Source organism: Rattus rattus, chromosome 7 (genome assembly GCF_011064425.1).
Source record: "Rattus rattus isolate New Zealand chromosome 7, Rrattus_CSIRO_v1, whole genome shotgun sequence".
Lineage (NCBI taxonomy): Eukaryota > Metazoa > Chordata > Mammalia > Rodentia > Muridae > Rattus > Rattus rattus.
In genome coordinates, this window is record NC_046160.1 from 22,314,325 (window position 1) to 22,336,255 (window position 21,931).

The 21,931-nt window shown below is 42.0% G+C and overlaps 1 protein-coding gene across 3 annotated transcripts in view; it reads right to left on the minus strand.

Annotated features, from left to right (window-relative positions):
* Window positions 1–21,931, minus strand: part of Babam2 (BRISC and BRCA1 A complex member 2) — a 382,404-nt gene that overhangs the window by 233,428 nt on the left and 127,045 nt on the right. For 2 of the 3 annotated variants that reach the window (XM_032908965.1, XM_032908966.1), the window contains 2 exons: window positions 12,830–13,024; window positions 3,980–4,054 (listed from right to left, as the gene is read on the minus strand). In XM_032908965.1, the coding sequence (XP_032764856.1) occupies window positions 3,980–4,054; window positions 12,830–13,024 (270 nt within the window). The remainder of the gene's footprint in view (window positions 1–3,979; window positions 4,055–12,829; window positions 13,025–21,931) is intronic. The other variant, XM_032908967.1, reaches the window with a different exon arrangement.

The following is a 21,931-nucleotide window of genomic DNA, read 5'->3' on the forward strand; positions in this document are numbered from 1 at the left end:
ATTCAATAAAATCATAGGAAATGGAATCCAAGAACATCAAAATCATCATTCACCATGATCAAGTAGGCTTCATCCCAGGGATGCCAGAATGGTTCAATATATGCATAATCCACTATATAAACAAACTAAAAAATATTACATGATCATCTCATTAGTTGCTTAAAAAGCATTTGAGAAAATACAACACCCCTAATGTTAAAAGTATGGGTGAAATCAGGAATTCAAGGCCCATACCTAAACATAATAAAAGCAATTTAATAAACCAACAACCACCATCAAATTAAACGAAGACATACTTGAAGCAATCCCACTAAAATCTGGGACAAAACAAGGCTGCCCACTGTCTCTGTATCTGTTCAATATAGTACTTGAAGTTATAGCTAGATCAATAAGAGAACAAGAGGAGATCAAAGGGATAGACATTGGAAAGGAAGAAGTCAAGGTATCACTGTTTGGGGATGATATGATAGTATACATAAACGACTCCAAATTTCTACCAGAGAACTTCTACAGCTGAGAAACAAGTTCAGCAAAGTGGCTGGATATAAAATTAACTCAAACAAATCAGTAGCCTTCCTTTATACAAATGATGAATGGGCTGAGAAAGAAAATAGGGAAACAACACCCTTCACAATAGTCACAAATAATATAAATATGGCGGAACTGTAACCAAACAAGTGTCAACAGATGCTGGCAAGAGTGTAGAGAAAGCAACACGCCTCCCTTGCTGGTGGGATTGCAAACTGGTACAACCTTTCTGGAAACCAATCTGGCAGTTCCTCAGAAAAATGTAAATAAATAGATACCCAGCTGTAGATAGAGGACCCAGCTATACTCTTGGGCATATACCCATAAGACGCCCCACCATGCCACAGGGACACGTGCTCCACTATGTTCATAGCAGCTTTAGTTGTAATATCCAGAAGCTGGAAACAACCCAGATGCTCCTCAAACCGAGAATACACACAGAAAATGTGGTTCATCTACACAATGGCATAGTACTCAGCTATTAAAAATGAGGAAACCATGAGTTGTGAAGGCAAATGGATGGAACTAGAAAATACCCTGAGTGAGGTAACCCAGACTCAAAAGGGCATGCGTGGTATGTCTTCACTAATAAGTGGATATTAGACAAAAAGTATAGAACACCTAAGATACGACCCACAGACTGTAAGAAGTATAGCAATCAGAAAGGCCCAAGTGAGGAGGGAAGAGGGAAGAAAATAATCACAGGAGAAAAAGGAAGGGAAGGATCTGGTAGGAGAAGGGAAGTGGGGACAGGACAGAAGCTCAGAAGTCTAGCAGAACGAATGAAAACATGCAAAATGGAGGGGCGGGGGAGGGCATGGGGAGACCCTCTAGAAAGTACCAGAGACTTGGAAGGTAAGACACTGAGGAATCAGTGGGAGTGACCTTAGATGAAGTGCCCAACAGTGGGCTGAGGGAACTCAAGAGTCTACCACCAGTGGACAGACAGAGCCTCAAGTGAAGAGATGCTGTTGCCAACCCACAGACAAAATTTCTGACCCAGAATTGTTCCTGTCTAAAAGAAAACTGCAGGGACAAAAATGGAGAAGAGACTGCAGGGAAATGCAGTCCAGTGACTAGCGCAACTTGGGATCCATTTCATGGGTAGGCACCAAGGCCTGACACCATTACTGATGCTATGATATGCTTGCAGACAGGAGCATAGCCTACTAAATTAATAAAAAATTTAGTAGGAAAACTAGAGTCTTTTCTTTCATGACAGAGTGTGGTCTTTAGGAAAACTAGGGGAAAAGGCAATGCTTTTTTAGTATTGTATTGTTAGGATTAGTATTTCATACAGAGCAAATAGTAAAAATAAAAATGCAGAACCAGTTTTCACTCTAACAAAATTAAGAGCGGTGTCTTCTAATGATTACCTCTTTCTCTTGAGGATGAAACCAGTCATACCTGAGTATCTTGGACTCCTCATGGATGTCAAACTCTACCTGGTAATTCATACTTTTTTATAAAATGATAAGAGTATTGCATATAACCTATGTGCGTCCTCCCATGGACTTCAAATATCTAGTCTTACAAATAACTGCTATACCATTTACGGAGTAATTGTAACCCCACACACAGACACAAAGAACCTGTACACGTTCAGTATACATAAATAAATATTCCATCTTTGTTTGTCTAAATTCATGGATTCAGACACAGAGCCTGTCTCTATATGGTCAAGTGCATATAATTACAAAATAATCCTTCTTTCTTTGAATACTATGATGAATAATCACACTTTGATGATTTCAGTAGCCTCTCTGCTGTTCTATGGACCACAGTTTCTCCCTACAAATACATCAAATGGGGTAGAGAACAGTTCCGGAAGGAACAGACTTGGAAGGTCAATCCACATGATCTGAAACCTGTGGACACAGGGCTAGTGTGCTGCTGTGCAGGCAGACTACAGAAGCAGAGCACGCTCTCCCTTTAGTTTACCTGAGCTTGCACTCAGTTCCTATCTCTGGCAAATAAAGAGTAGCAGCTGGAAAACTGTTTCTGCTGACAGAGTTTTCACTCAAGTAATTCATTTATCTAAGCCTTTGACTTTGCTCAACCAAAGTAAAATTCAGGGTCTAAAGTTAGGTATCATGTTAAGAGCCATTTCCACTTACAATAAAAAGTAAAATTATATCATACAATATTTATTAAGTCTCTTTTCCTAGCATCAAGGAATCCATTAGTAAGTGCATGTGCTCCAATTGGTAATATGAACTTAAGAGTAGATGCTAAGCTCCCACAATGCAATGAGGCTCACTGCTGCAATAAGCAGGGTGTCTCAGGCTATCTCAGTGCTCACACGTTCTGCCTCAGCAGCTAATTATTAGGCCAAGTGAGGTGACCTGCTGTCATCATGACAAAGCAGGTGCTAACCCTAGGAGCTGAAAGAGTAAACCTTATTTGTATTCCAACAGAAACAGTTACAGATCTAATAATTAGGTGGGGAACATCCAAATATAAGTAGCATGCCAAGGAGTTCCTAGTGCAAATGCTCTCCAAAGTGCACAGCAAGTTTCCAGCCATTCTCCAGAGTCCTGGCTGAAATCGCTAATTTCCTTTCTCTCAACAGCTCTTGAACAACATCAGATTAAGGATGAGAGAATGCAGTGGTGGTGCATGCCTTTAGCTCTAGCCCTTGAGAGACAGAGACAGGAGGATCTCTGAGTGCCTGGACAGCCGGGTCTACAGATCTATTTCTGGGATTGCCAGGGCTACTCAGAGAAACCCTGTCTCAGAACAGGAAAACAAAACAGAACAAAACAAAAAGGCAGAGAAACTTTAAGATTAGACTGCAACTACAGAAGGACAGGTGGGAAGAAGATGCAGGCAGCCAGCCAAGTCTTAAATCATAACCCGCAGTCCTCATCTGAGTGGGCCAGGGCCTCTGCCTTGACATTTCCTTTTTAAAACTTGCTCTTTGATCTATCTGTTTTCTTTCACTAGCCACAAGTAGTCTTTTGGAGCCGACCTCTTCTCTATGGAACATGTAAGGATCCCTTACCGAATAGTTGTTCCCTAGGTCCCTAACCTACTTTAAATGAATGCCATATACACTGCTCTAATTAGATGAATGAGTCTCTTAGCAGCCCGACTTTTAAGGGACCTACGTTCAGTTGCTGACATAAAGAAGATGGAACGCCTTTTAGTAGAATGCCTAGGACAATGTCTATGAGTCTTTCATCCCAGTAAGATTACTAAATAAAGAGGATTTTCCCATGTGTAATTTATTTATACTACTAATGTATGATCACCTTGCATGAAAACTCATGCCTAAACAACCTGTAAGGTTAGTACAATAGCTGAGGAAAACAATTCCAATGGGTTTTCCTGCAGTACGTATCTTACTAGAATTCACTATCTGAACAAAGTGAGAAGAAATAAGGCATACAAATATGGAGCTAAATATCACAGTCTGATTTGTATTCTTATTGATGATGCATAGTTTTACCTTGAGAAGGTACGTGGGAATGTTGCTGAAATCTACTGGTAACTTCAACAGAAAACGAGCTGAAAATTCACCAGTCTGTAGGGAGACAAAAGGATTAAAATATAAAACAGACTGATAAGTAACAATTATGTCCAAGAAAAAAAAATTCAACTATGTCAATATGCAGACAGCTTCTATTAGAGTTTCCTAACATAGGATAGAAAAATAAGGTTGGAAAGTAGAAGAGGATTAAAAAGGATTCTTACTATTAAAAGGGCACAGTTTTAACATCAGAATTCTTCAATTTAATGCATGATAAAATTCTAAAGTAGTATTGGGTTTTTTAAAAAACTGTGAAATGAATACATGAATGAGTATCATTTTTCAAAAAACTGAAGTAGGACAAGATCACCCTACCTCCCAGACTCATCTGCTTTACTAAGCATTCATACCACACCCTGATCCTGTACATACCATCATGTATGTTGACATCCATTACAGAGATCAAACTTCCTCTAATGTACAGTGAAACACCAATGCAATCCAGAAAATTTTCTAATCTCTTGAAAGTTCACTAATATTATCAACTAATATTTTCAGTAATTAGAAATGTAAAGCACTTAAACTATAAATAATAGCTTCAATGAATTGCTTTGTACATGTGTGCATGCGTGTGTGTGTGTGTGTGTGTGTGTGTGTGTGTGTTGTGTTTTACCAGGAAGCACACCCAGGGCTTCATGCATGCTAGCTAGCACTGTTTCTAAGCAAACTATTCAGTGATCTCAGGGTTCCGAGGACTCTATGCAAAGGCAGCAAAGCTATGTGAGATCCTGAGTCTCCCACCCTCTCTCAAGACACAGAGAATAAAAGATTTGAGAACACCCATCCCTAAATCGGGCATCTACATTATAACCGCCCTGCTCCTAGGGTTCATGGATCACTGCAGAAAGGGAGGAGGGAAAACCTGAAGTGTATCTTCTGAACACATCAGGGCAGCTGCACGGAGGAACTCACAGCAGCTGTGTGACAGCATGCATGAGACCTGTGCAATCGAAAGCCAGACTGAATCCCAGTACGGAGACAGGGGCTAGGCAGGAAGTCCCACATTTAGCCACAAGTGACAGCTGCTGAAAGATAAACTGGAGAAGAAGAGTCAGTGTAGCTCCCAGAAAGTCTACCGCCTTCCACAGAAGACTATACATCTAAGAACACAGGCGTAGCACTGACTGACGTTATTTGTGGCAAGAAAAGAACCCACAAAGCTGGGAGGCCACAAGATGATCTGTAAACACCTTGAAGTGACTCTTGAAAGAATAGTGGTGAGATTCTAGCCTAATTTCCCTTTTATTGAGCCCAAGACTTCTGGTGTTAGGCTTAGCCCTACAAGACTCTGAAGCTAGCATATCCTATTGAACTATGGTTCTTGGCTCTGTCAAGGAGGGGCTCATACTTTGAATGAAGTAAGGCTAGTTCTAACATCTAACTCTGTTGTGTTAAATGGGGTTTTATAAAAAGCTACTAGCCCGTTGGGTACTGAGAGCACAGAATAAAACAGAAAATCATCCTCTGATACTGTGTACAGTGCTCAGCTAGGAACCCAAGCTCCTGACTGACGCTCTCCTCTTGCGCTTGCAAGGTCATTTTCCTCCCCACTTGCCCCATCAGCATGCACACGAGCATCTTAGACCAGTCTTTTATTTCACTTCTTTGTTAAGCTCCCATCTTACTATTTGTTCCACATCACAAAATCATCCTTCTGAAAAAAATAAAAGAGTCTATTTGAGGTCTGCACTTCCTCTTTTGTTTTTCTCTCTAGTCGACCCTTCCTCCTCATTACTCCACCAAAACAGCTCTTGCAAGGTCACCAACGACCTCCTCATGGCCACACTCCATGGAGATTCCTGTCACCTTCATCTCAGGGTCATGGCAGCAGCACTCTGACGGGGACAGTCACTGCTAGCTTGGAACATAATTCACTTGGCATCCAGGGCCCCATTCCCAGGGTCTTCTCTACACCAGTTGGCCTCATGTCTAATTGCCTCAGCCTTGGAACAATGGAGTATGCTGAGCTTAACCCCACACCTCTCGGCTTTGCTATACTCTTCAGCGAACCTCACACAAGCTCAGAACCTGAAATATTTATATGCCAATGCTCCCAAAACGCTCTCTCTCTGCTACCAAGGCTTTCCTAGTTCAAGTTTTATTTCTCCAATACCATAGAAATTCTCAATTTTGTATCCTTCCCTTGATATTTATTATTCAGTACAATAAATGATAATTCTATTATTTCAGACAAACAAAACAAAACAAAAATAACAAAGGAATCCACATCCCCCAACTTATAGATTTTCCTCCTATCTCATAGCCAGAGTGGAAGCACACACTACTGATAGAGTGCAGCCACTTCTCATGTTCCCTGGCACTGGCTACCAGGTGGAGGGAGCGGCACGGCCTCCAGGCTGGACTCTGCCATTGTCCTGGATTACTCCGTACCTTTTCAGGGAAAATGAGGGGCAGCTCACTTTCATCTCAACACACTGTGATCAGATCATGACTTTTCTTGTTGAATCCTCAGTGTGGAGATTTACCTCCTTTACAGAGTGAGGTGACAAAAGAAGAACTGAGCAAGGAAACAAAGTGTCCAGAGCAGCTACAGCAGAAGGCCAAGGCGGGGCTCAGAGAAGAGCAGGATGGTGAGGGTTACTAGAGCCAATAAGCAGGAGACGGATTTCTGGCCCACAGAAACTCTCCTCCACATGTGAACGATCTCTAACCCCTACAAGATGTACGATACGCATCCACAGAAGTAGTGGATGCAAAAGTGACTACTGCCAGCATGCGGAATATCAGTTAAGTCATTTGGGGACAGCACTTTAAAAGTTGCCATGGGATTTCCAAGTGGGAAAGAGAGTTGGAGAAATGATGAATGAAATTCGACCCGTTAACTCTTCATTCTCAACTTATGAAGGCAAGCCACCTAGCAGTAAAGAAAGAACTATGTCTACCTAGTGCAAAATATTCGTCTGTAGTTGAAACTGTAATCTGGTGGTTTGAAATGGTTACATCCAATGACCTGTGTATATATGTATGCATATCTGTATCTGTATACACACATATGGACACATACATGTATTTGACAACTCAATAAAAGAAATAAAATGTGGGATTTAATGACTTATAAGAACTCTTGTCCATATAAGGTAATAAAAAATAATTAGACTTTTTTTTTAACATGTGGACTCATGTGAACTGCAGGTTATTTTAGTCCACATACTACATTTTAGCTTTTTGGCCCTCTTTTAGTTTATACAATATATTTTTATTTTACCAACTATTTCAGACCAAATGTCAAAAAAAAAAAAAAAAAAAAAAAAAGCCTCTCAGATGGTCCCTACCTATCCTTTGTCAGAAGGTCACTTCTCGCACTGACACATGGGTTTTATTGGCAAGGGACTGACTGACACAATTGAAGTCAGAAGAAAACAACTGTTGGTCCCAAAACCAAAATAAAATGGGAGTTTATCTGCAATGGGCTACAGTATAAAATTAAAAAAAAGAAAGAAAGAAACTTGTGATAGAATTTGCTATACTGGGAAAGAAAATGGGATTTATGGTCTCCAGCTTTCTGAAAAACTACTTTGTCAGCACATATTAATTATACAAGCCACTGGGTTTTACTGTGACATTAGAACCATGAGATGCTAGTACAGGGCCATGCTTATCTTCTCTCAGAGCCCGTTTCGGTGGGCGTGCTGCTGCCGGACCCAGCACCCGTTACACAGTCAGGCTGGAGCTCCAGTTCAGCAGCAAAAGGACTGCCTAGAATGTACGGGCCTCGTGTCAACCCCTAGAACCACAGAAACATTACAGGAGAGCACAGCAACTCTCACCCATCTTTAAGGCACTGGAATGCTGGGAACTACAGCTCAAGGACTCTGTTGTTAGCTGCCACTGACTCTCCTATGTCCTAAAAGCTAACTGAAATTACAGACACACTATGAGGAGCACAGCACACACATATACACACATATACACACACACACACACATACACACACACACACACACACACACACACACACACACACACACACACACACACACACCAGCATTGCTCAAGCACAAACAATGGCTGTCTTTATATTTGATTTTCGGTACTTTGTTGTACTGTCGAAGATTATTTCTATAGCATTCCTTCCTGTAAGCTATAATTGAGACATTTAGATGTAGCCAAGTAAAGAGAATAATTTGAATTGTTTTTAGTCAGACTCTGGTCAGATCTCTTTTTGGATAGATATAGAAAATTATCTGACCTATGACCGTGAAAAGGTCAGCCTTCCTGCCAACTGCCTGTCCCCAGCACCAGCCCTGAGCATGTGCGTCCTCCTCTTTTTAAGTGAGCATGTGCTGGCTGTCGCTCCAGCTGACAAGACTGCAGTTGGACACCTCCTGGTGCTGGGCTTTTCTGCTTCTGCAGCTGCCCCCCACAGTTCCCTTTACCTTTGGGGAGGACAGGTAGACATCTTGTGCTGAACACATTCCACTCAGGTCGTTCTGCCTCAGGGGATACTCCTTCCTGTCCTAGGCACTGCTCCCTGATCCACAAATAAGCTTTCCTATGAAATGGGCTGGTGCCACTCAGAGAAGGAAAAGGCCAAGAACTAACTGGGAAAGGTGACTCTAACTTCATTTGGGGACAGTGTGGCAGGGGTGATTCTTAAAACTGGCAACCAATTAGTCTGGCGATAATGGAAACTTCTTTTGCAGGAATATAAACATACAGTTAGTCTTATTATTAGAATGCCACACTCTAAAGACATTCTTAGAATGTATTACTTTCCCCCCAAACCATATTCAATAGACATAATGTATTTATATCTATTTTAAAGCAAGGAGAAACCAGAAGCTAAAACAGTAGAATTCCTTACTACAACAGTAAAAGAGAATAGAATTCAACTTTAAGCTCTATGCCACCAGGTCACTAATAAATTACTGAAGAGGACAAGGATGACAGAAAAGCCTTGTGATATGCCTCAAGACACTGGAGGACGTGAAGACAGGGAATTCTCGGAGCAAACTGGCTGCTGAGACCAGCTGACAAGACAAGTTTTGATTTAGCCAGAGACTGTGCCTTGATATACAAGGTAAAGTCACCCCACATCAGTCTTTGTCCTTCACATGTGTGTGTACATACAGGTACATGCATCCCACATGTGTACACACATATACAGAAATAGTAGGGGAGAGGGAAAAGAGGTCTGGTTCCTTTGTGATGCTTGTTTCTTGGCTCTCCAGCTGTTACAAATGACGACTACACTCCTACAGAAGTCTAAAAACCATCTATTCAGAGACAACCCCTCCATTATGTCTTCTTCTTCTTCACAGTCATCAAGGATGGTTCTGCTTCTCCATGATTTCTCAAAGACCATGTCTGTGGGTGGAGCCCTGACCAGCATTTCCCTGTGAGCCTCCTCCAGGCGCACTTTTGTGCCTTGCCTTAATCTTAGAGCTGGCAGATCCATTCTCAGTGCTGATCCCTGGGACTGTAAGACAACATGGCGAGGTTGTCTTAAGTAGCCAAGATCACAGTGAGTTTATAACAGCAAAAACAAGCTAACATCACTCTTAATTTGAAACATTTTAGCTGCAAGCACTTTTCTGTTGTGCTTTGCACAACAATGTCATTATACTTGATAGGATTAAACCATATACTTAAAATGGAAGTGGCAAATCCAGGGTCATATCTCTTATATACTGCAATATAGAAGACTTAACAAAGTAAAAACCAAGGCTGGTAGGATAGGTCGGTGGGTAAAGGTACTGGCTGGCAAGTCTGAAGACCCAAGTTCAATCACAGGAACCTACGTGCTGAAAAGTAAGAACTGCTGTAGGTTGCTGTCTAACCTCCACACACAGCCCATGGCATGTACACTCTCAAACACAGGCAGACACACACACACACACACACACACACACACACACACACACACACACACACACACACATCAATAAATAAGTGTTGGGCTGGACAGATGGCTCAACAGTTAAGAGCAGAGGCTGTTCTCCAGAGGTCCTAAGTTCAATTCCCAGCAACCACATGGTGGCTCACAACCGTCTGTAATGGGATCCAATGCCCTCTTGTGGTGTGTCTGAAGACAGCTACAGTGTATTCATATACATAAAAATAAAATAGATCTTAAAAGAAAAAGAATTGTCATAAATAAATAAGTGTTAATTTCTTTTTAAAAACTTGAAAGGACTGGAAAATAATTAAGGATAATTAAGTGGGTAAAGGCATCTTCTGCCAAACCTTATGACCTGAGTTCTTCAAATCCCACATGCTAGAAGGGAACAATAAGCTCCCACAAGCTGTCCTCTGCCTGCCACAAGAATATCACGGCACGGACAGACACACACATACACACACACACACACACACAAAGTAAAAGAAAAGACCTTGAACTCTTAAGCATTTTCTAACAAGAAGACTTGTTGAAAGGTTTTAAAGTATATTGCTTATCTTTAGACTTTAGAAATCACATCCCTTAAATATGTTAGAAACTCCATGTCAGAAACTCCATTTTGAGGGGGTTGGGGATTTAGCTCAGGGGTAGAGCGCTTGCCTAGGAACCGCAAGGCCCGGGGTTCGGTCCCCAGCCCCGGAAAAAAAAGAACCAAAAAAAAAAAAAAAAAAAAAAAAAAACAGAATAGAAACTCCATTTTGAGCATAGGAACGGCTTGGTGGGGTCTAAGAGAGTTCACCAGAGAAGACCACCTAAAGTAGTTCTATGTCACTAGAGTTTACTCACTCCGCCATTCAGCAAACACCGATAATGCAGCACACACTGCTCAAGGAGTGCAGTAGAGCAATGGCTGCCCTGAAGTTTGACTTCCACAGGAAAAAATCAAACAAGCATTACATATGGCAGGCTTCCCAAGCGTGGTACACGACCATCCTGGCATTTACACTTTCGTGTACTGGAGGTCTCCCTTGTATGTGGCCGGATCTAACTGGCAATGATAACTGACAGCATCATCTCGACAAGAGTATGCTGGAAGAATGCTTTCCTGTGCACACTCTCTCTCCACCTCTCCTGCTGGTTAAGGCCAACTGTCAGCTTGAGAGGCACCGTGTGGAAAGGCCCTAAAGAGGAGCTGAAGGCTGCTTTGGGGTACAGCTAGCACAAGCTGAGGGCCTGGGATCAGCAGCCTACAGAAAACTGCATCTTGTCATCAGCCACACAAATGGGCTTACAATGACGCCCTTTCCAGTAGAGTGATGGGGAGATTAAGCACTGGCCAGAACGCATGCACAGACTAGGAGGGGCCAAGGTGCCGCTCTATCCAGATGCCTAACAAACAAAGCCTATGACAGTGAACAGTGTTATGTGGAGATGCTGAGTGCTGGAGTGAATACTTTACACACTAACACATGAATTTAAGAATAAGGATAATAAAGGATTATATATGTATGTTCACAACAGCACTATTCATAAAAGTCAAAGGTAAAAACAACTAAAATGTCTTGAATTAGTGACTAGAAAAACAAGATGTGACATGTCTGTCCAGTGGAATATTACTCAGCCATTAAAAGAAACGAAGTACACATACAGGTCTGAAATACATTCTGCTAAGTGAAAGCACCCAGTCACTAACCATTAGGGATGTGTTGTAACTGCATGCAGTGTACAGAAAGAAAATCTACGGGAATCAAAAGAAAGTTAAGAGGTCACACAGGCCACATGAAGAAAAAAAGACTAATGGTGAATATGAACAACCTTACTGGAGGGTGACAGAACCATTGTAGATCATGGTGGTGATCATGCCAATTAACTGAAAAGCATAAACTCAGACAAGCAAAACAGGTAAAGTTATGTAAAACATATCTCAAAAAAATTTTAAAATTGGACCAGGATATTATTGAAAATACATTAGCTGAGATTTGAAGTTGGAATGGTGCTCACCATTCCTGGGAGAAAAACAGCAAGGTCAGAAACGTGTGCACAGTGCCCTGGACAGGAGTGTGCCTGCTGTGTCTGCATCCCAGGAGAGGTGCCAGCACAGATAAGCCCAGTGCAACAAAGCAGAAGAGGAAGTAAGCGGAGCCCGAAGGATGGACAGTGGTGCAACGTCAGAGCTCATGATACCACTGGAGATTGCGGCTGAGCTGGCGTGTGGGGTGGGGAAGGAAGGGTATATGAAGTTTCTGGACAGAGGAGGGCTAAAATCTACTTCATATTTCAGAAACGATCACAAATGCAAAAGAACTGTAAGAAGCAGCTATGGCTACATGTGGTGGGTGTCCTTGTAACCGCAGCACTCAGGAAAGAGGGAAGGAAGGATCCTGAGTTTGAGGCCAACCTGGGCCATGTAGCAACTCCTAGACCACTCTGAGTTGTGTAACAAGGCCTTGCCTTTAAGAGAAGAGCTGGGGGAGCATGAGGGCTCCAGATAACCAGCTGCTGCCAGGGCGGCTGACCCTCTTACCTGACTGGGGTACTGGAAGTCGCTCTGTAAGTGAAGGGGGCCATGCCGGCATCTGTCTTAACCATGGCCTGCCAGCCCCACCTGCATCAGGGCCCGCATGGAGCTGAGGAGCACGGGCAGTGCTCAGGCAAGTTCCCTGACTTCGGAGCACAGGAGACGGGGATGAACCTAACTCTGCACATTTCTCCTGTGGTGTTCTTTACAAATAATAAGCGTGCTCACCATTAGTCCTCTTCAACCTCTACATTATGAGAATGTGCACAGGTCACCTAAGCCATCTGTGTGTACGGAAATGACCCGACCTCACTCTGCATGGATATCCCAAGGCTCTTATCGCTTTAATTTCATCCCAGATGAAGTAACTCCCCTAGCTCTCAACACTCACCCAGTTGTTTTTCTTCCCAGCATAAATTTCCATGTTCTCTCCATACTGAGGCTCTTCCAGGAGCGTCTGGTACTCAAACATGAGGCGTGAGCTCTCACGGAGGCGGCCGCACTGAAACTGGTGGTACTGCTGCACCAGCTCCTTCACCACAAGCAGCAGGCACTCGGGGTTCGAAGGGTTCCAGGAGGCAAGGTTCTGTGGAGCCATAAACAAGGTCAGTGAAACACAGCCTCATACAAACCCCTCATACAACTGCACATCAGAGCAGACGAAGGGAGCAACAAGAGCAAGACTGCTCCTGACAAGCTGTGCACGGAGGCAGGGCCGCTAGTACCTGCAGGGACGCAGGGATTGCCAAAGTGAAAACTCAAAATCACCAGGAAGACTGGTTTTGACCTGGAACACGGGATTTGTTTTTTATTCTTTTATAACCTTTGGTTGTTTAACAAGCAGCACCTAGATTCAGCATTCTATACAAAAGTAATTGAATTCGGGGTTAGGGATTTAGCTCAGTGGTAGACTGCTTGCCTAGCATGCGCAAGGCCCTGGGTTCGGTCCCCAGCTCCGAAAAAAAGGAAAAAAAAAGTAATTGAATTCTACTTTGCAGACTATCAACATCTGTAACACCAGGTATAAATAAATACTCTGCAAACAACAGCATCACCCAGAAATACAAGCAGAATAGACTGGACCAACGTTGGAAAGAGTAAGAATGGAGAAGGTACAGGGGAAAACACATCTAGGAAATGCATGATTCAGAGGGGGAAAGGAAGGACTAAGGGAAGACCTAGCAAGTGTCTAGTAGTCAGGCTCATGCTTGTCTGCTCACTCTTCCTCCCTGTGTGCTAACTGTGCTGTTCCTGCACAGCAGTGAGCGCTACACTGACTACAGGACTACAGTCCATCTGGAGCCATGTCCTTCCTTCATTATGTATCACTAGTGCCCACCAGCACTTCTTCAGAATAAGTAAAACAGCACAATAAAAGGAGGACAGATAGCATCTTCATGTGGTTCTGAAAAGACTCAGCCATCACAGATCCCTGAAAGGTCCCCAGGGATCTTGCAGGCCCACTTAGATCCATCACACTATACAGGCCAACCTAAGCACTGCCCCTACCTGAAGAAAATGAAAAAACAAAACAAAAGAATGCATTCATTACAAGGAGGCTGATGCCCTTAGTGTCCATTCAAAGCTTCAACAACTACAGATTAAAATCATCTAGGAAAAAAAATGTGTACTGGACTGCTATCTTTCCTTGTCTGTTATTCTCTAGACAATAGACTAGAACCATTTGGGCAGTGTTTATATTATAGATGGTGTACACAGATTACTACAAACACCACATCATTTTATACAAACTGTCAAGCAGCTAAAGATTCTTGGCTCGATGGCATCTCTTGACGCTGATATCCTAGACACCCAGGACAATGGTACTGTGCTCTTCTGCATTGTCTGACAGGGATTAGATGATGGTGGGGAAGGAACAAGGCATCCCTTCACTGATAGGAAGAACAGGACCAAGCAAATATTCGCAAAAAGAGAAAGAACAAATGCTCTGCCATCACACAATAAAGTAGGCATGGTGACATACAGTAATTTGGCTAGAACAGAGTCATTCATGCCAAAGCTCTTGGCCTTAACAGCCCAAGATTCCTTTGACCTATTCAAAAACTCATTCAAAACATTAACAGGATGTACAAACACAGGCCAGAACTGAAAATGGCCATTACACAGCCTGCTAGGTGTTTCCTTCAGAGGTCAGTCACACTGACAAATAGGAAAGAGAATGACTTTGTACCTCTTAGTTGAGTATGCCTTCCCAGGCTGCCTAGAGTACTAGAGCAAAAGGAAAAAGCTTTAGTCACCTCAATTTCCATTTTTTAATCTTACCATTTTTATTCAGAATTTGGAACACATCAAGTCCACACAATAAGAAAAAAAAAATCACGAAAACATATTATCAGACAAACATCTCTTGAATAATTGAAATTAATTTCAAACTATTCAACCTAATTGTTAAATTCACAGTATAGACATGCCAACCAACACCTCCTTCCTATTAAAACACAGCCTCCCAATACCTGGAAATGCCTCTGACCTTGACCATTCAAATGCACTTAGCTGAAAACCACGCCCATATGGACATAATAAACTAACTAAAGATTTGTCTCTTATGACTATATGACTGCTTTTGTAAGGCAACCTGTGTTTAAATCACTTTATCTAGAAGGGAAGAACATAGAAAATATAAAAGGTTTTACACACACACACACACACACACACACACACACACACACAGACAAATATATTGTATAAACTTTAGTCTTAAGGTTCCTTAAGAGTAAGTCTACTAAAGACTAAGACATATTTTAAAAACAGTGTCTAGCATACAGGACACTGGACTTCCTAATCCTCATGAGCCATAAATAAAGAAGAATGTCCAAACTTTCACCAGGGATGGAGGCAGCAGCAGCATACATTTTCAGGACTCACTATAAAAAGCAAAATATAGCTGAGTTTCTACCCATAAAGTTCTACTCTGCCTTATTTTTGTAATGAACAAAAGACATCTGAAATGAAGATGGCCACAAGCCAGAAGCAAAGGTCATTTAATATACTAACAAAAGCAGAAATCTAAAATGGACCGGAAAGTGAATAATAAAAAATACAACTGAAGAAAATGATCAATTATAGTTACTGAAAATAACCAAAGAACTAACTAACAGTTTAGAAGAGAAATTTAAATTGTCTTCACTAAAATACCTCAGATACGGGAGGGGGGGCGGGGGGGAATCAAGACTATTTAGCTAGTGGGGTGCAGAGTAAGACTGTATAAATGTAATACTGCCCTCTGCCCCCAGTTTAGTTGACTGAAATATTAGTGAACTAGACGCACAGCCCATTTCACGGGAATGGTGATCCCCTGTCCCTGCCTGGCATGAGGGACATTCCTGTTGAATGCACACGGCTCCTTCTTCCTAACCCACTCCACTCACATCGCTGCTGCCCTCAGAAGGGGCTCCTCTGTAACTAAGGTAATGGTCAGAGCAGCCGGAGAGGCCTGGCTCACAGGCAGCTCAGGTGTTCCTCAGACTGAAGCCACCTGAATGGACGTCAGGAGTGGGAAGAGCTACAAACAACTGCCACTAGTCGTGGCTTGGGGAGATTAGATAGGGAGATGAAATAAACAGACGAGATTTGGAATCACCACCGAGAGGAATGGCATCCCAGACAAATGCTCTTCTACAAAAATAATTTTAAGATAAAATTTGTCACTAAGAGGATAATGTATAGAATGAGTTAGAAATATAATAAGAAAAACTAAAATCACCTAAAAACTTACAACAAAATCCTGCCTAACATTCTAACATAAAGGGGCATCAAAGGGACCAGGAACAGCATGAAAATATGAAGCCTTGTTAGTAATCAAAGAAGTGTGACTTTAAAACCTGCAGAATGACAGCAAGTCTCCTTGCCAGCATTAAGGATCATGTGCCCTCCTCCACAGAGAAACCCTGCAGATTCAGGGCTTTGCCATCCTGCACTTCCTGTTCTCAGAGTGAGGCTAGCCCTAGACCAGGATCTAACAGGACTAATTAGTGTGGCGTTTTCTGAGGACAGAAGTACACCTCCACAAGTTGTTTCTTACTCCCATGTGACATTCGTATCATGTGCCCTATGTGTCATCACCTCATACAGCAGCCACACAAGAAAGTTGAGCCAAATTATGAGCAGTAATACTTATATCTTAAATTAGCCAAAGAACTAGTAATACTGAGGGAATCATTTAATGGGTACTTTAACACATGAGAGTGTAATACACCACATAAAACCATCCATGCACAAGAAACGTACTAGAAAAAAAGGTATCACCTGATTTCTACAATTGAAAGACATTTTGTAGGTTTTTGAAACTTGATTTCCATATTCTCTAAAATGTTTGTGTATATGTGTATATGTTTAAGCATAAATGCATTTACCACATGCCATAATGGAAAAAATATAAGTTTTACAAAACAGGATAGGATAGTTCCCATACTGCATTTCAATATTTGTCTGTGTGTGGTCCTGGGAACTGGATACCACATAACAAAGCACTTTCTATCTCAACCTTGAGGAGCTCAGTCTATTTCCATTAGCAGTTTATGACATCAGACTTCAGTTATCTCTTTAAACAACTGAAACTTAGAAGGATCTGGAGGGAAAAAATCATATCCTTTAACCATCATATGTATAATCTCACACTACCATTGAACTTGTCTCTGTTCCAATTCCAAGGCTCACAGAGCACTTTGGGGGTATTAGTGCTGTCCACTCTGGTGGCATCCAGTGGTCACAGTGGCCTCAGGAAATGAGCAGTGACATTTCTAACAGAACAGAAACTGAACAAGCAGGAATGGCTTAAATGTCAGCTGGGGGATATATGAATGGTAACAAAAATATCCCTGCTCTTGGCTTATTTGTAACAGGACCACATCAACAATGAAGCCCTCTGTTATGTCTTAAGATATAAAGAATTCTTCAATATAAAGAAATGAAATTACCTTAGCTATCTTTGCATAATCCCTTCAAATACCACTTCCTGTCTTTTAAAGCTAACATAACCTGAGTATGGTGTGGATGACAAATTTAGGTTTATACAAAGCAAGTCTGTTCCCTGTTCACATAACAATTCTCGAAATATTTATATAGTCATGTGGCTAGCAAACAAACAAAAGCAGACCTCAACACTGTGATCACACCCTGTGACGGCAACAGTGTTAATGGACAGCTAAAATGTGGGACCTTTATCCTTGAGAAGATTCAAGTACTGAGAACAAAATGAATCTCTTAAAAGGGAAGAGAACACTACGTTCTTGTAGCACACTCAGAGTGGCAAATATTGGCAAGGCAAGAAATGAAACAGGGCAGTAGTTCCAATGGCCCAGTGGCTTTATTTTCACATATTCTAATAGCTCTCATAGGCAAGGCTTATTGAACCTGAGGTTCAAGGCTGTTACTGTGATGTGTGAAGTTGTTATATTCCTTCAAAACCAGGTGGAGCTAATTAGAAAAACATGCAAATATCTAAGATGCAAATAAACAGTTAAGTACACCAATTACAAGTCATTTGAGAGATTGATATGGAATAGTAAAAGCAGTCTTAGAAACGTAGCAAAGTTGAGTTTGAACACCAACCTAAGAAGGACGGCTGCATTCAAGTGGAGTGTGTGCTGGGAGAAGGAGGTGGCTCAGGGCTGTGCTCAGTGGCCACTGGCCAGTGTGAGAAGGAAGCACCATGGGCATTCAAAACCTGCATGGCCAGAGCTCTCCAAGGTTCTGATCTGCTTCTCACCCAACAACCAACCCCCCACCCACCCACCAAGCCTGTGTCTGAAGCTTTTTCTAAAAGGGATCTTATTCGTTTTATTATTTTTTGCGTACAATTGGTTTGTTTGCATATATGTACTGCACCATGGGGGTGTCTGATGCTTGTGCTGGTCAGAAGCACACACTGGATTCCCTGCATCTGGAGCTACAGCAGGGTGAGAGCCACCATGTGGATGCTGGCAACAGAGCCTGGGTTCTTTGCAAGAGCAACAACTGCTCTTACCCACTGAGTCATCTCTCCAGACCCTAGAAGGAATTTTTAAATGACTAGTAGGATGGCACCCACCAATCCGTTCCCTGGTCTTACGGTAAACTAGTAGCCAGCACAGTCACCAGGCTGCTAGTGTAATATGACCTTGACTCTCACATCAACTGGGAATGGGAATTAGTTAAGTATGCTGGAAGTCGAAGGCAATGTCTAAGGGAAAATATACAAATATCTTAATAATGAAAGTAATTTTTCCAAGTATTTTTCTGATAGTACTAACCAGTCTCATAAAAGAGAGAACACAAAAAGAAGACACTTAAGTCTGAACTTGAAATTCAGTCTCCTATCAGGCCTACGAAGCTACCTGGTTAACAAAAACCACCAAGTACCAGGAGGGTCCTAGAGTACCTTCAAATACCTATCACGAAATGATAGAGCTTCTCTCTCATCAAGCTTTTAAGCCTAGGATATCAGAATCATTAATGCTGGAACACTGGCTTAATTTCTTCAGTAGGCAAGCAAGCCTTAAGTCTAAAAAAATGAGAAAGTACACCAAAATTGTAGCTGTGGCTACACTTAGAAAATTTAAAACCCATAATGTCTGTTCTTGCCCATCAGAAGTTTCTGGACAGACTCTCTTTCCACTGCTCTTAAAAGAAAGGGAGAGGGGGCTGGAGAGTTGGCTCAGTGGTTAAGAGCACCAACTGCTCTTCCAGAGGTCCTGAGTTCAATTCCCAGCAACCACATGGTGGCTCACAACCATCTGTAATGGGATCTCATGCCCTCTTCTGGTGTGTCTGAAGACATCTACAATTTACTTACATATAATCAATCAATAAATAAATCTTTAAAAAAAAAGAAAGAAAGAAAGAAAGAAAGAAAGAAAGAAAGAAAGAAAGAAAGAAAGAAAGAAAGAAAAAAGAAAGGGAGGACTCAGCTCCACTCCACACTCAACTCCCAGTTTAATGGGGTCTCCAGGATCACACAGTTAGCTCACTTCTAAGTTGGATTTCTTTCTTCAGAATTGATGGTAAGCAGAAAGAAACCAGGGTAAAGGATACAGAGTAAAGACATTGCAGGGAGTATCTCTTGATCCAGCCTTCCTTCCTCTCAGAAGCACTCTCAAATGGGACAGAAATGAAAAGGCAAGTATGTCCTCCAAGGAAAGGAGCCTTATCAGCATCCTAACCAACAAACATCCTGTGACAACAAATGGAAGGACACAAGTCTAACACTCCAATGTTCCTGAATATGATACAAGCGTCTCGCAGTAGCAGACTGCACGGTAACTAGACCCTTTCGTCTACAGGTCTTACCTTTGCCCACACAGTTTTAAGGTGATTTCTTTAAAGTATATCTTTTAAGTATGAGATCTAGTCAAGATTAAAACCATCATTTTATACCTATTTTTCAAAGAAAATATGAATTAATATTAGTACTAAATTCAATGTCAAACAAAAACACCAGGGTACAAAATGATTAACAAATTCTCAACATGGAAAGAAGGTTGGTTTCTTTGTTTTGTTTTGTTTTGTTTTTTTCCCAGCACAGACCAGCTGAGGCTCTGGGACAAGTGCTGCTGCCTTGCACCTGGCTGCTGATGTCACACACTGCCCAGTCCTTGCTGCTCAGACCTAATGGCAGCCCTGCAAGGGCAGAAAGCAAACTAGAAATGTTACTGCAGCTTCACTCCAAATGTTTTTCCTGGGGACGTATTGAATCTTCCAGGTTGCTCGAATATCATCCAGGGATGTGATTTTGAAGGAGACAGCTTGTTACTGTTTTTCCTGGCTGTACTACAAGAAACAACAGTGTGAGCTTGTTTTAAATTAATGTGTGCTTCTGTGTGTCTTTACAAGAAATTAACTGCAATCGTTCAGTTAAAGCAAACACTTTGTGTTTCACTTTTCATTATGATATGTCTTCAGGATCCTCTCAAACCTAGGAAGCTAAAAATTCCCCAATTTTAATTGCCACTTTCCAACTTAGAGCAAATCATTTAGATCACAATGAAAGACCTGTCAAGCTTATTGGCCCTGTGGGGCAGTTTCGTAAATGTTTTATAAGTGAGAGAGAGTCCCTAACCTTCCTCATGGACAGATAGTAATTCTCCCAGTCTCAGATGATACTCCCAATAGAGTGCCCCATCTTTCCACCTCTGTCGCAGGGACTCACAGCGATGGGCAGCACAGAACAAAGCAGAAAGCGACAGCCTCAACCAGGTTGTTATTTGCAGCTAAAGAAACATCTGCAGGCTGACACCGGCTTCTGTCCACTGTCCTAAATGACTTCCCTAGTTAGAGCACCTGGGGCTTCAGTCCACACCTATAGCATGTGCAGGCCCTGCCCTCATGCCAAATCCCAGGCACAGACTTTCCAAGACAACAATGACCTAGTCACTCAATCTGTGTGCATATGAACAGAGAAAACTCCCTAAGAGAAAGAAATATGGACTCTTCATGTTATAACAGGAGCGTGTAGCTACGGCAGCAGAAAGAGAAAGGAATACAAAGCAGTAATTAACTAAAGCACAAGACACAAATATCGCACAAGCTGTAAGAGCTTGCAGTGTCTTCTTTTTCCTTACAACTTTAGCCCTGTCTCATACACACATGTGATGTACATATACACTCAAGAACATAAGGCACGAATAAAACTGATTAATAAAACTCTATCCCTTAGATCCTGGTCCACATAATTACTCCGACACACACCTACAGTAAGTTTTCATCCACTGTTTGATATCCAACATTAGCTCTCCCTCCAGCTAATGCTCACCCAAATTTCCTGAAGAAATCCCCCCTGGCCATTCATTCTCTGTCGTGTGTCTGGAGTGAGAACTATCAGATTAACCTCTATGGGTGGCGACTCCTCAGCCCAAGTATCTCCTATGAAGCCAGCCTCAGGCAAAGTGAAGGAGACCCAGCAATGTGAGCTGACCTGCTGATAGCCGAAGCTTGCCTTCTTCCCGTGGTGGGGAAGGAGTAAGTGTGCTGTGTTCATATACAAAGGGCAGCTGAAGAGTAGCATGTGGTTGTGGAAATAAAGGCTAACACAATTCGAAGCAAACAGGAAATAGAATAGAAGGAACCTAGGGTCTTTAGTGATGTTATGTCACCAACATCTTAGTCCAACTGTACACTTGCAGAGTCCTAGAAGCCAATGGACTCCCTTTACTTTTTGAAGTCAGTTTGAAGCAAGTTTATATTACTTTTTTTAAAAAGACCAAAACAAAAGGAGGAAAAGGAGAACAGAGACTAGGAACAGGCCCAGAGTGGTGGAGGGGGGATAGAGGCCCAAACTGGTCCTGCTATTTCACCTTTTCTAGGAGTAAAGGGAGTTATAGAAACTCTTAGCAAGTCACAAAGCCATATAACTCCTGAAAAACCTTTAACCTTCAAGTACAGAGTCACTTTTAGGTACTGGGAACTTCTTACAATCATGTGGCAGAAAACCTACAAAGAACAATGATTATAACCATCGCTGTTATAAGAAAAATAAAAACAGAAGGCCATACTTTTA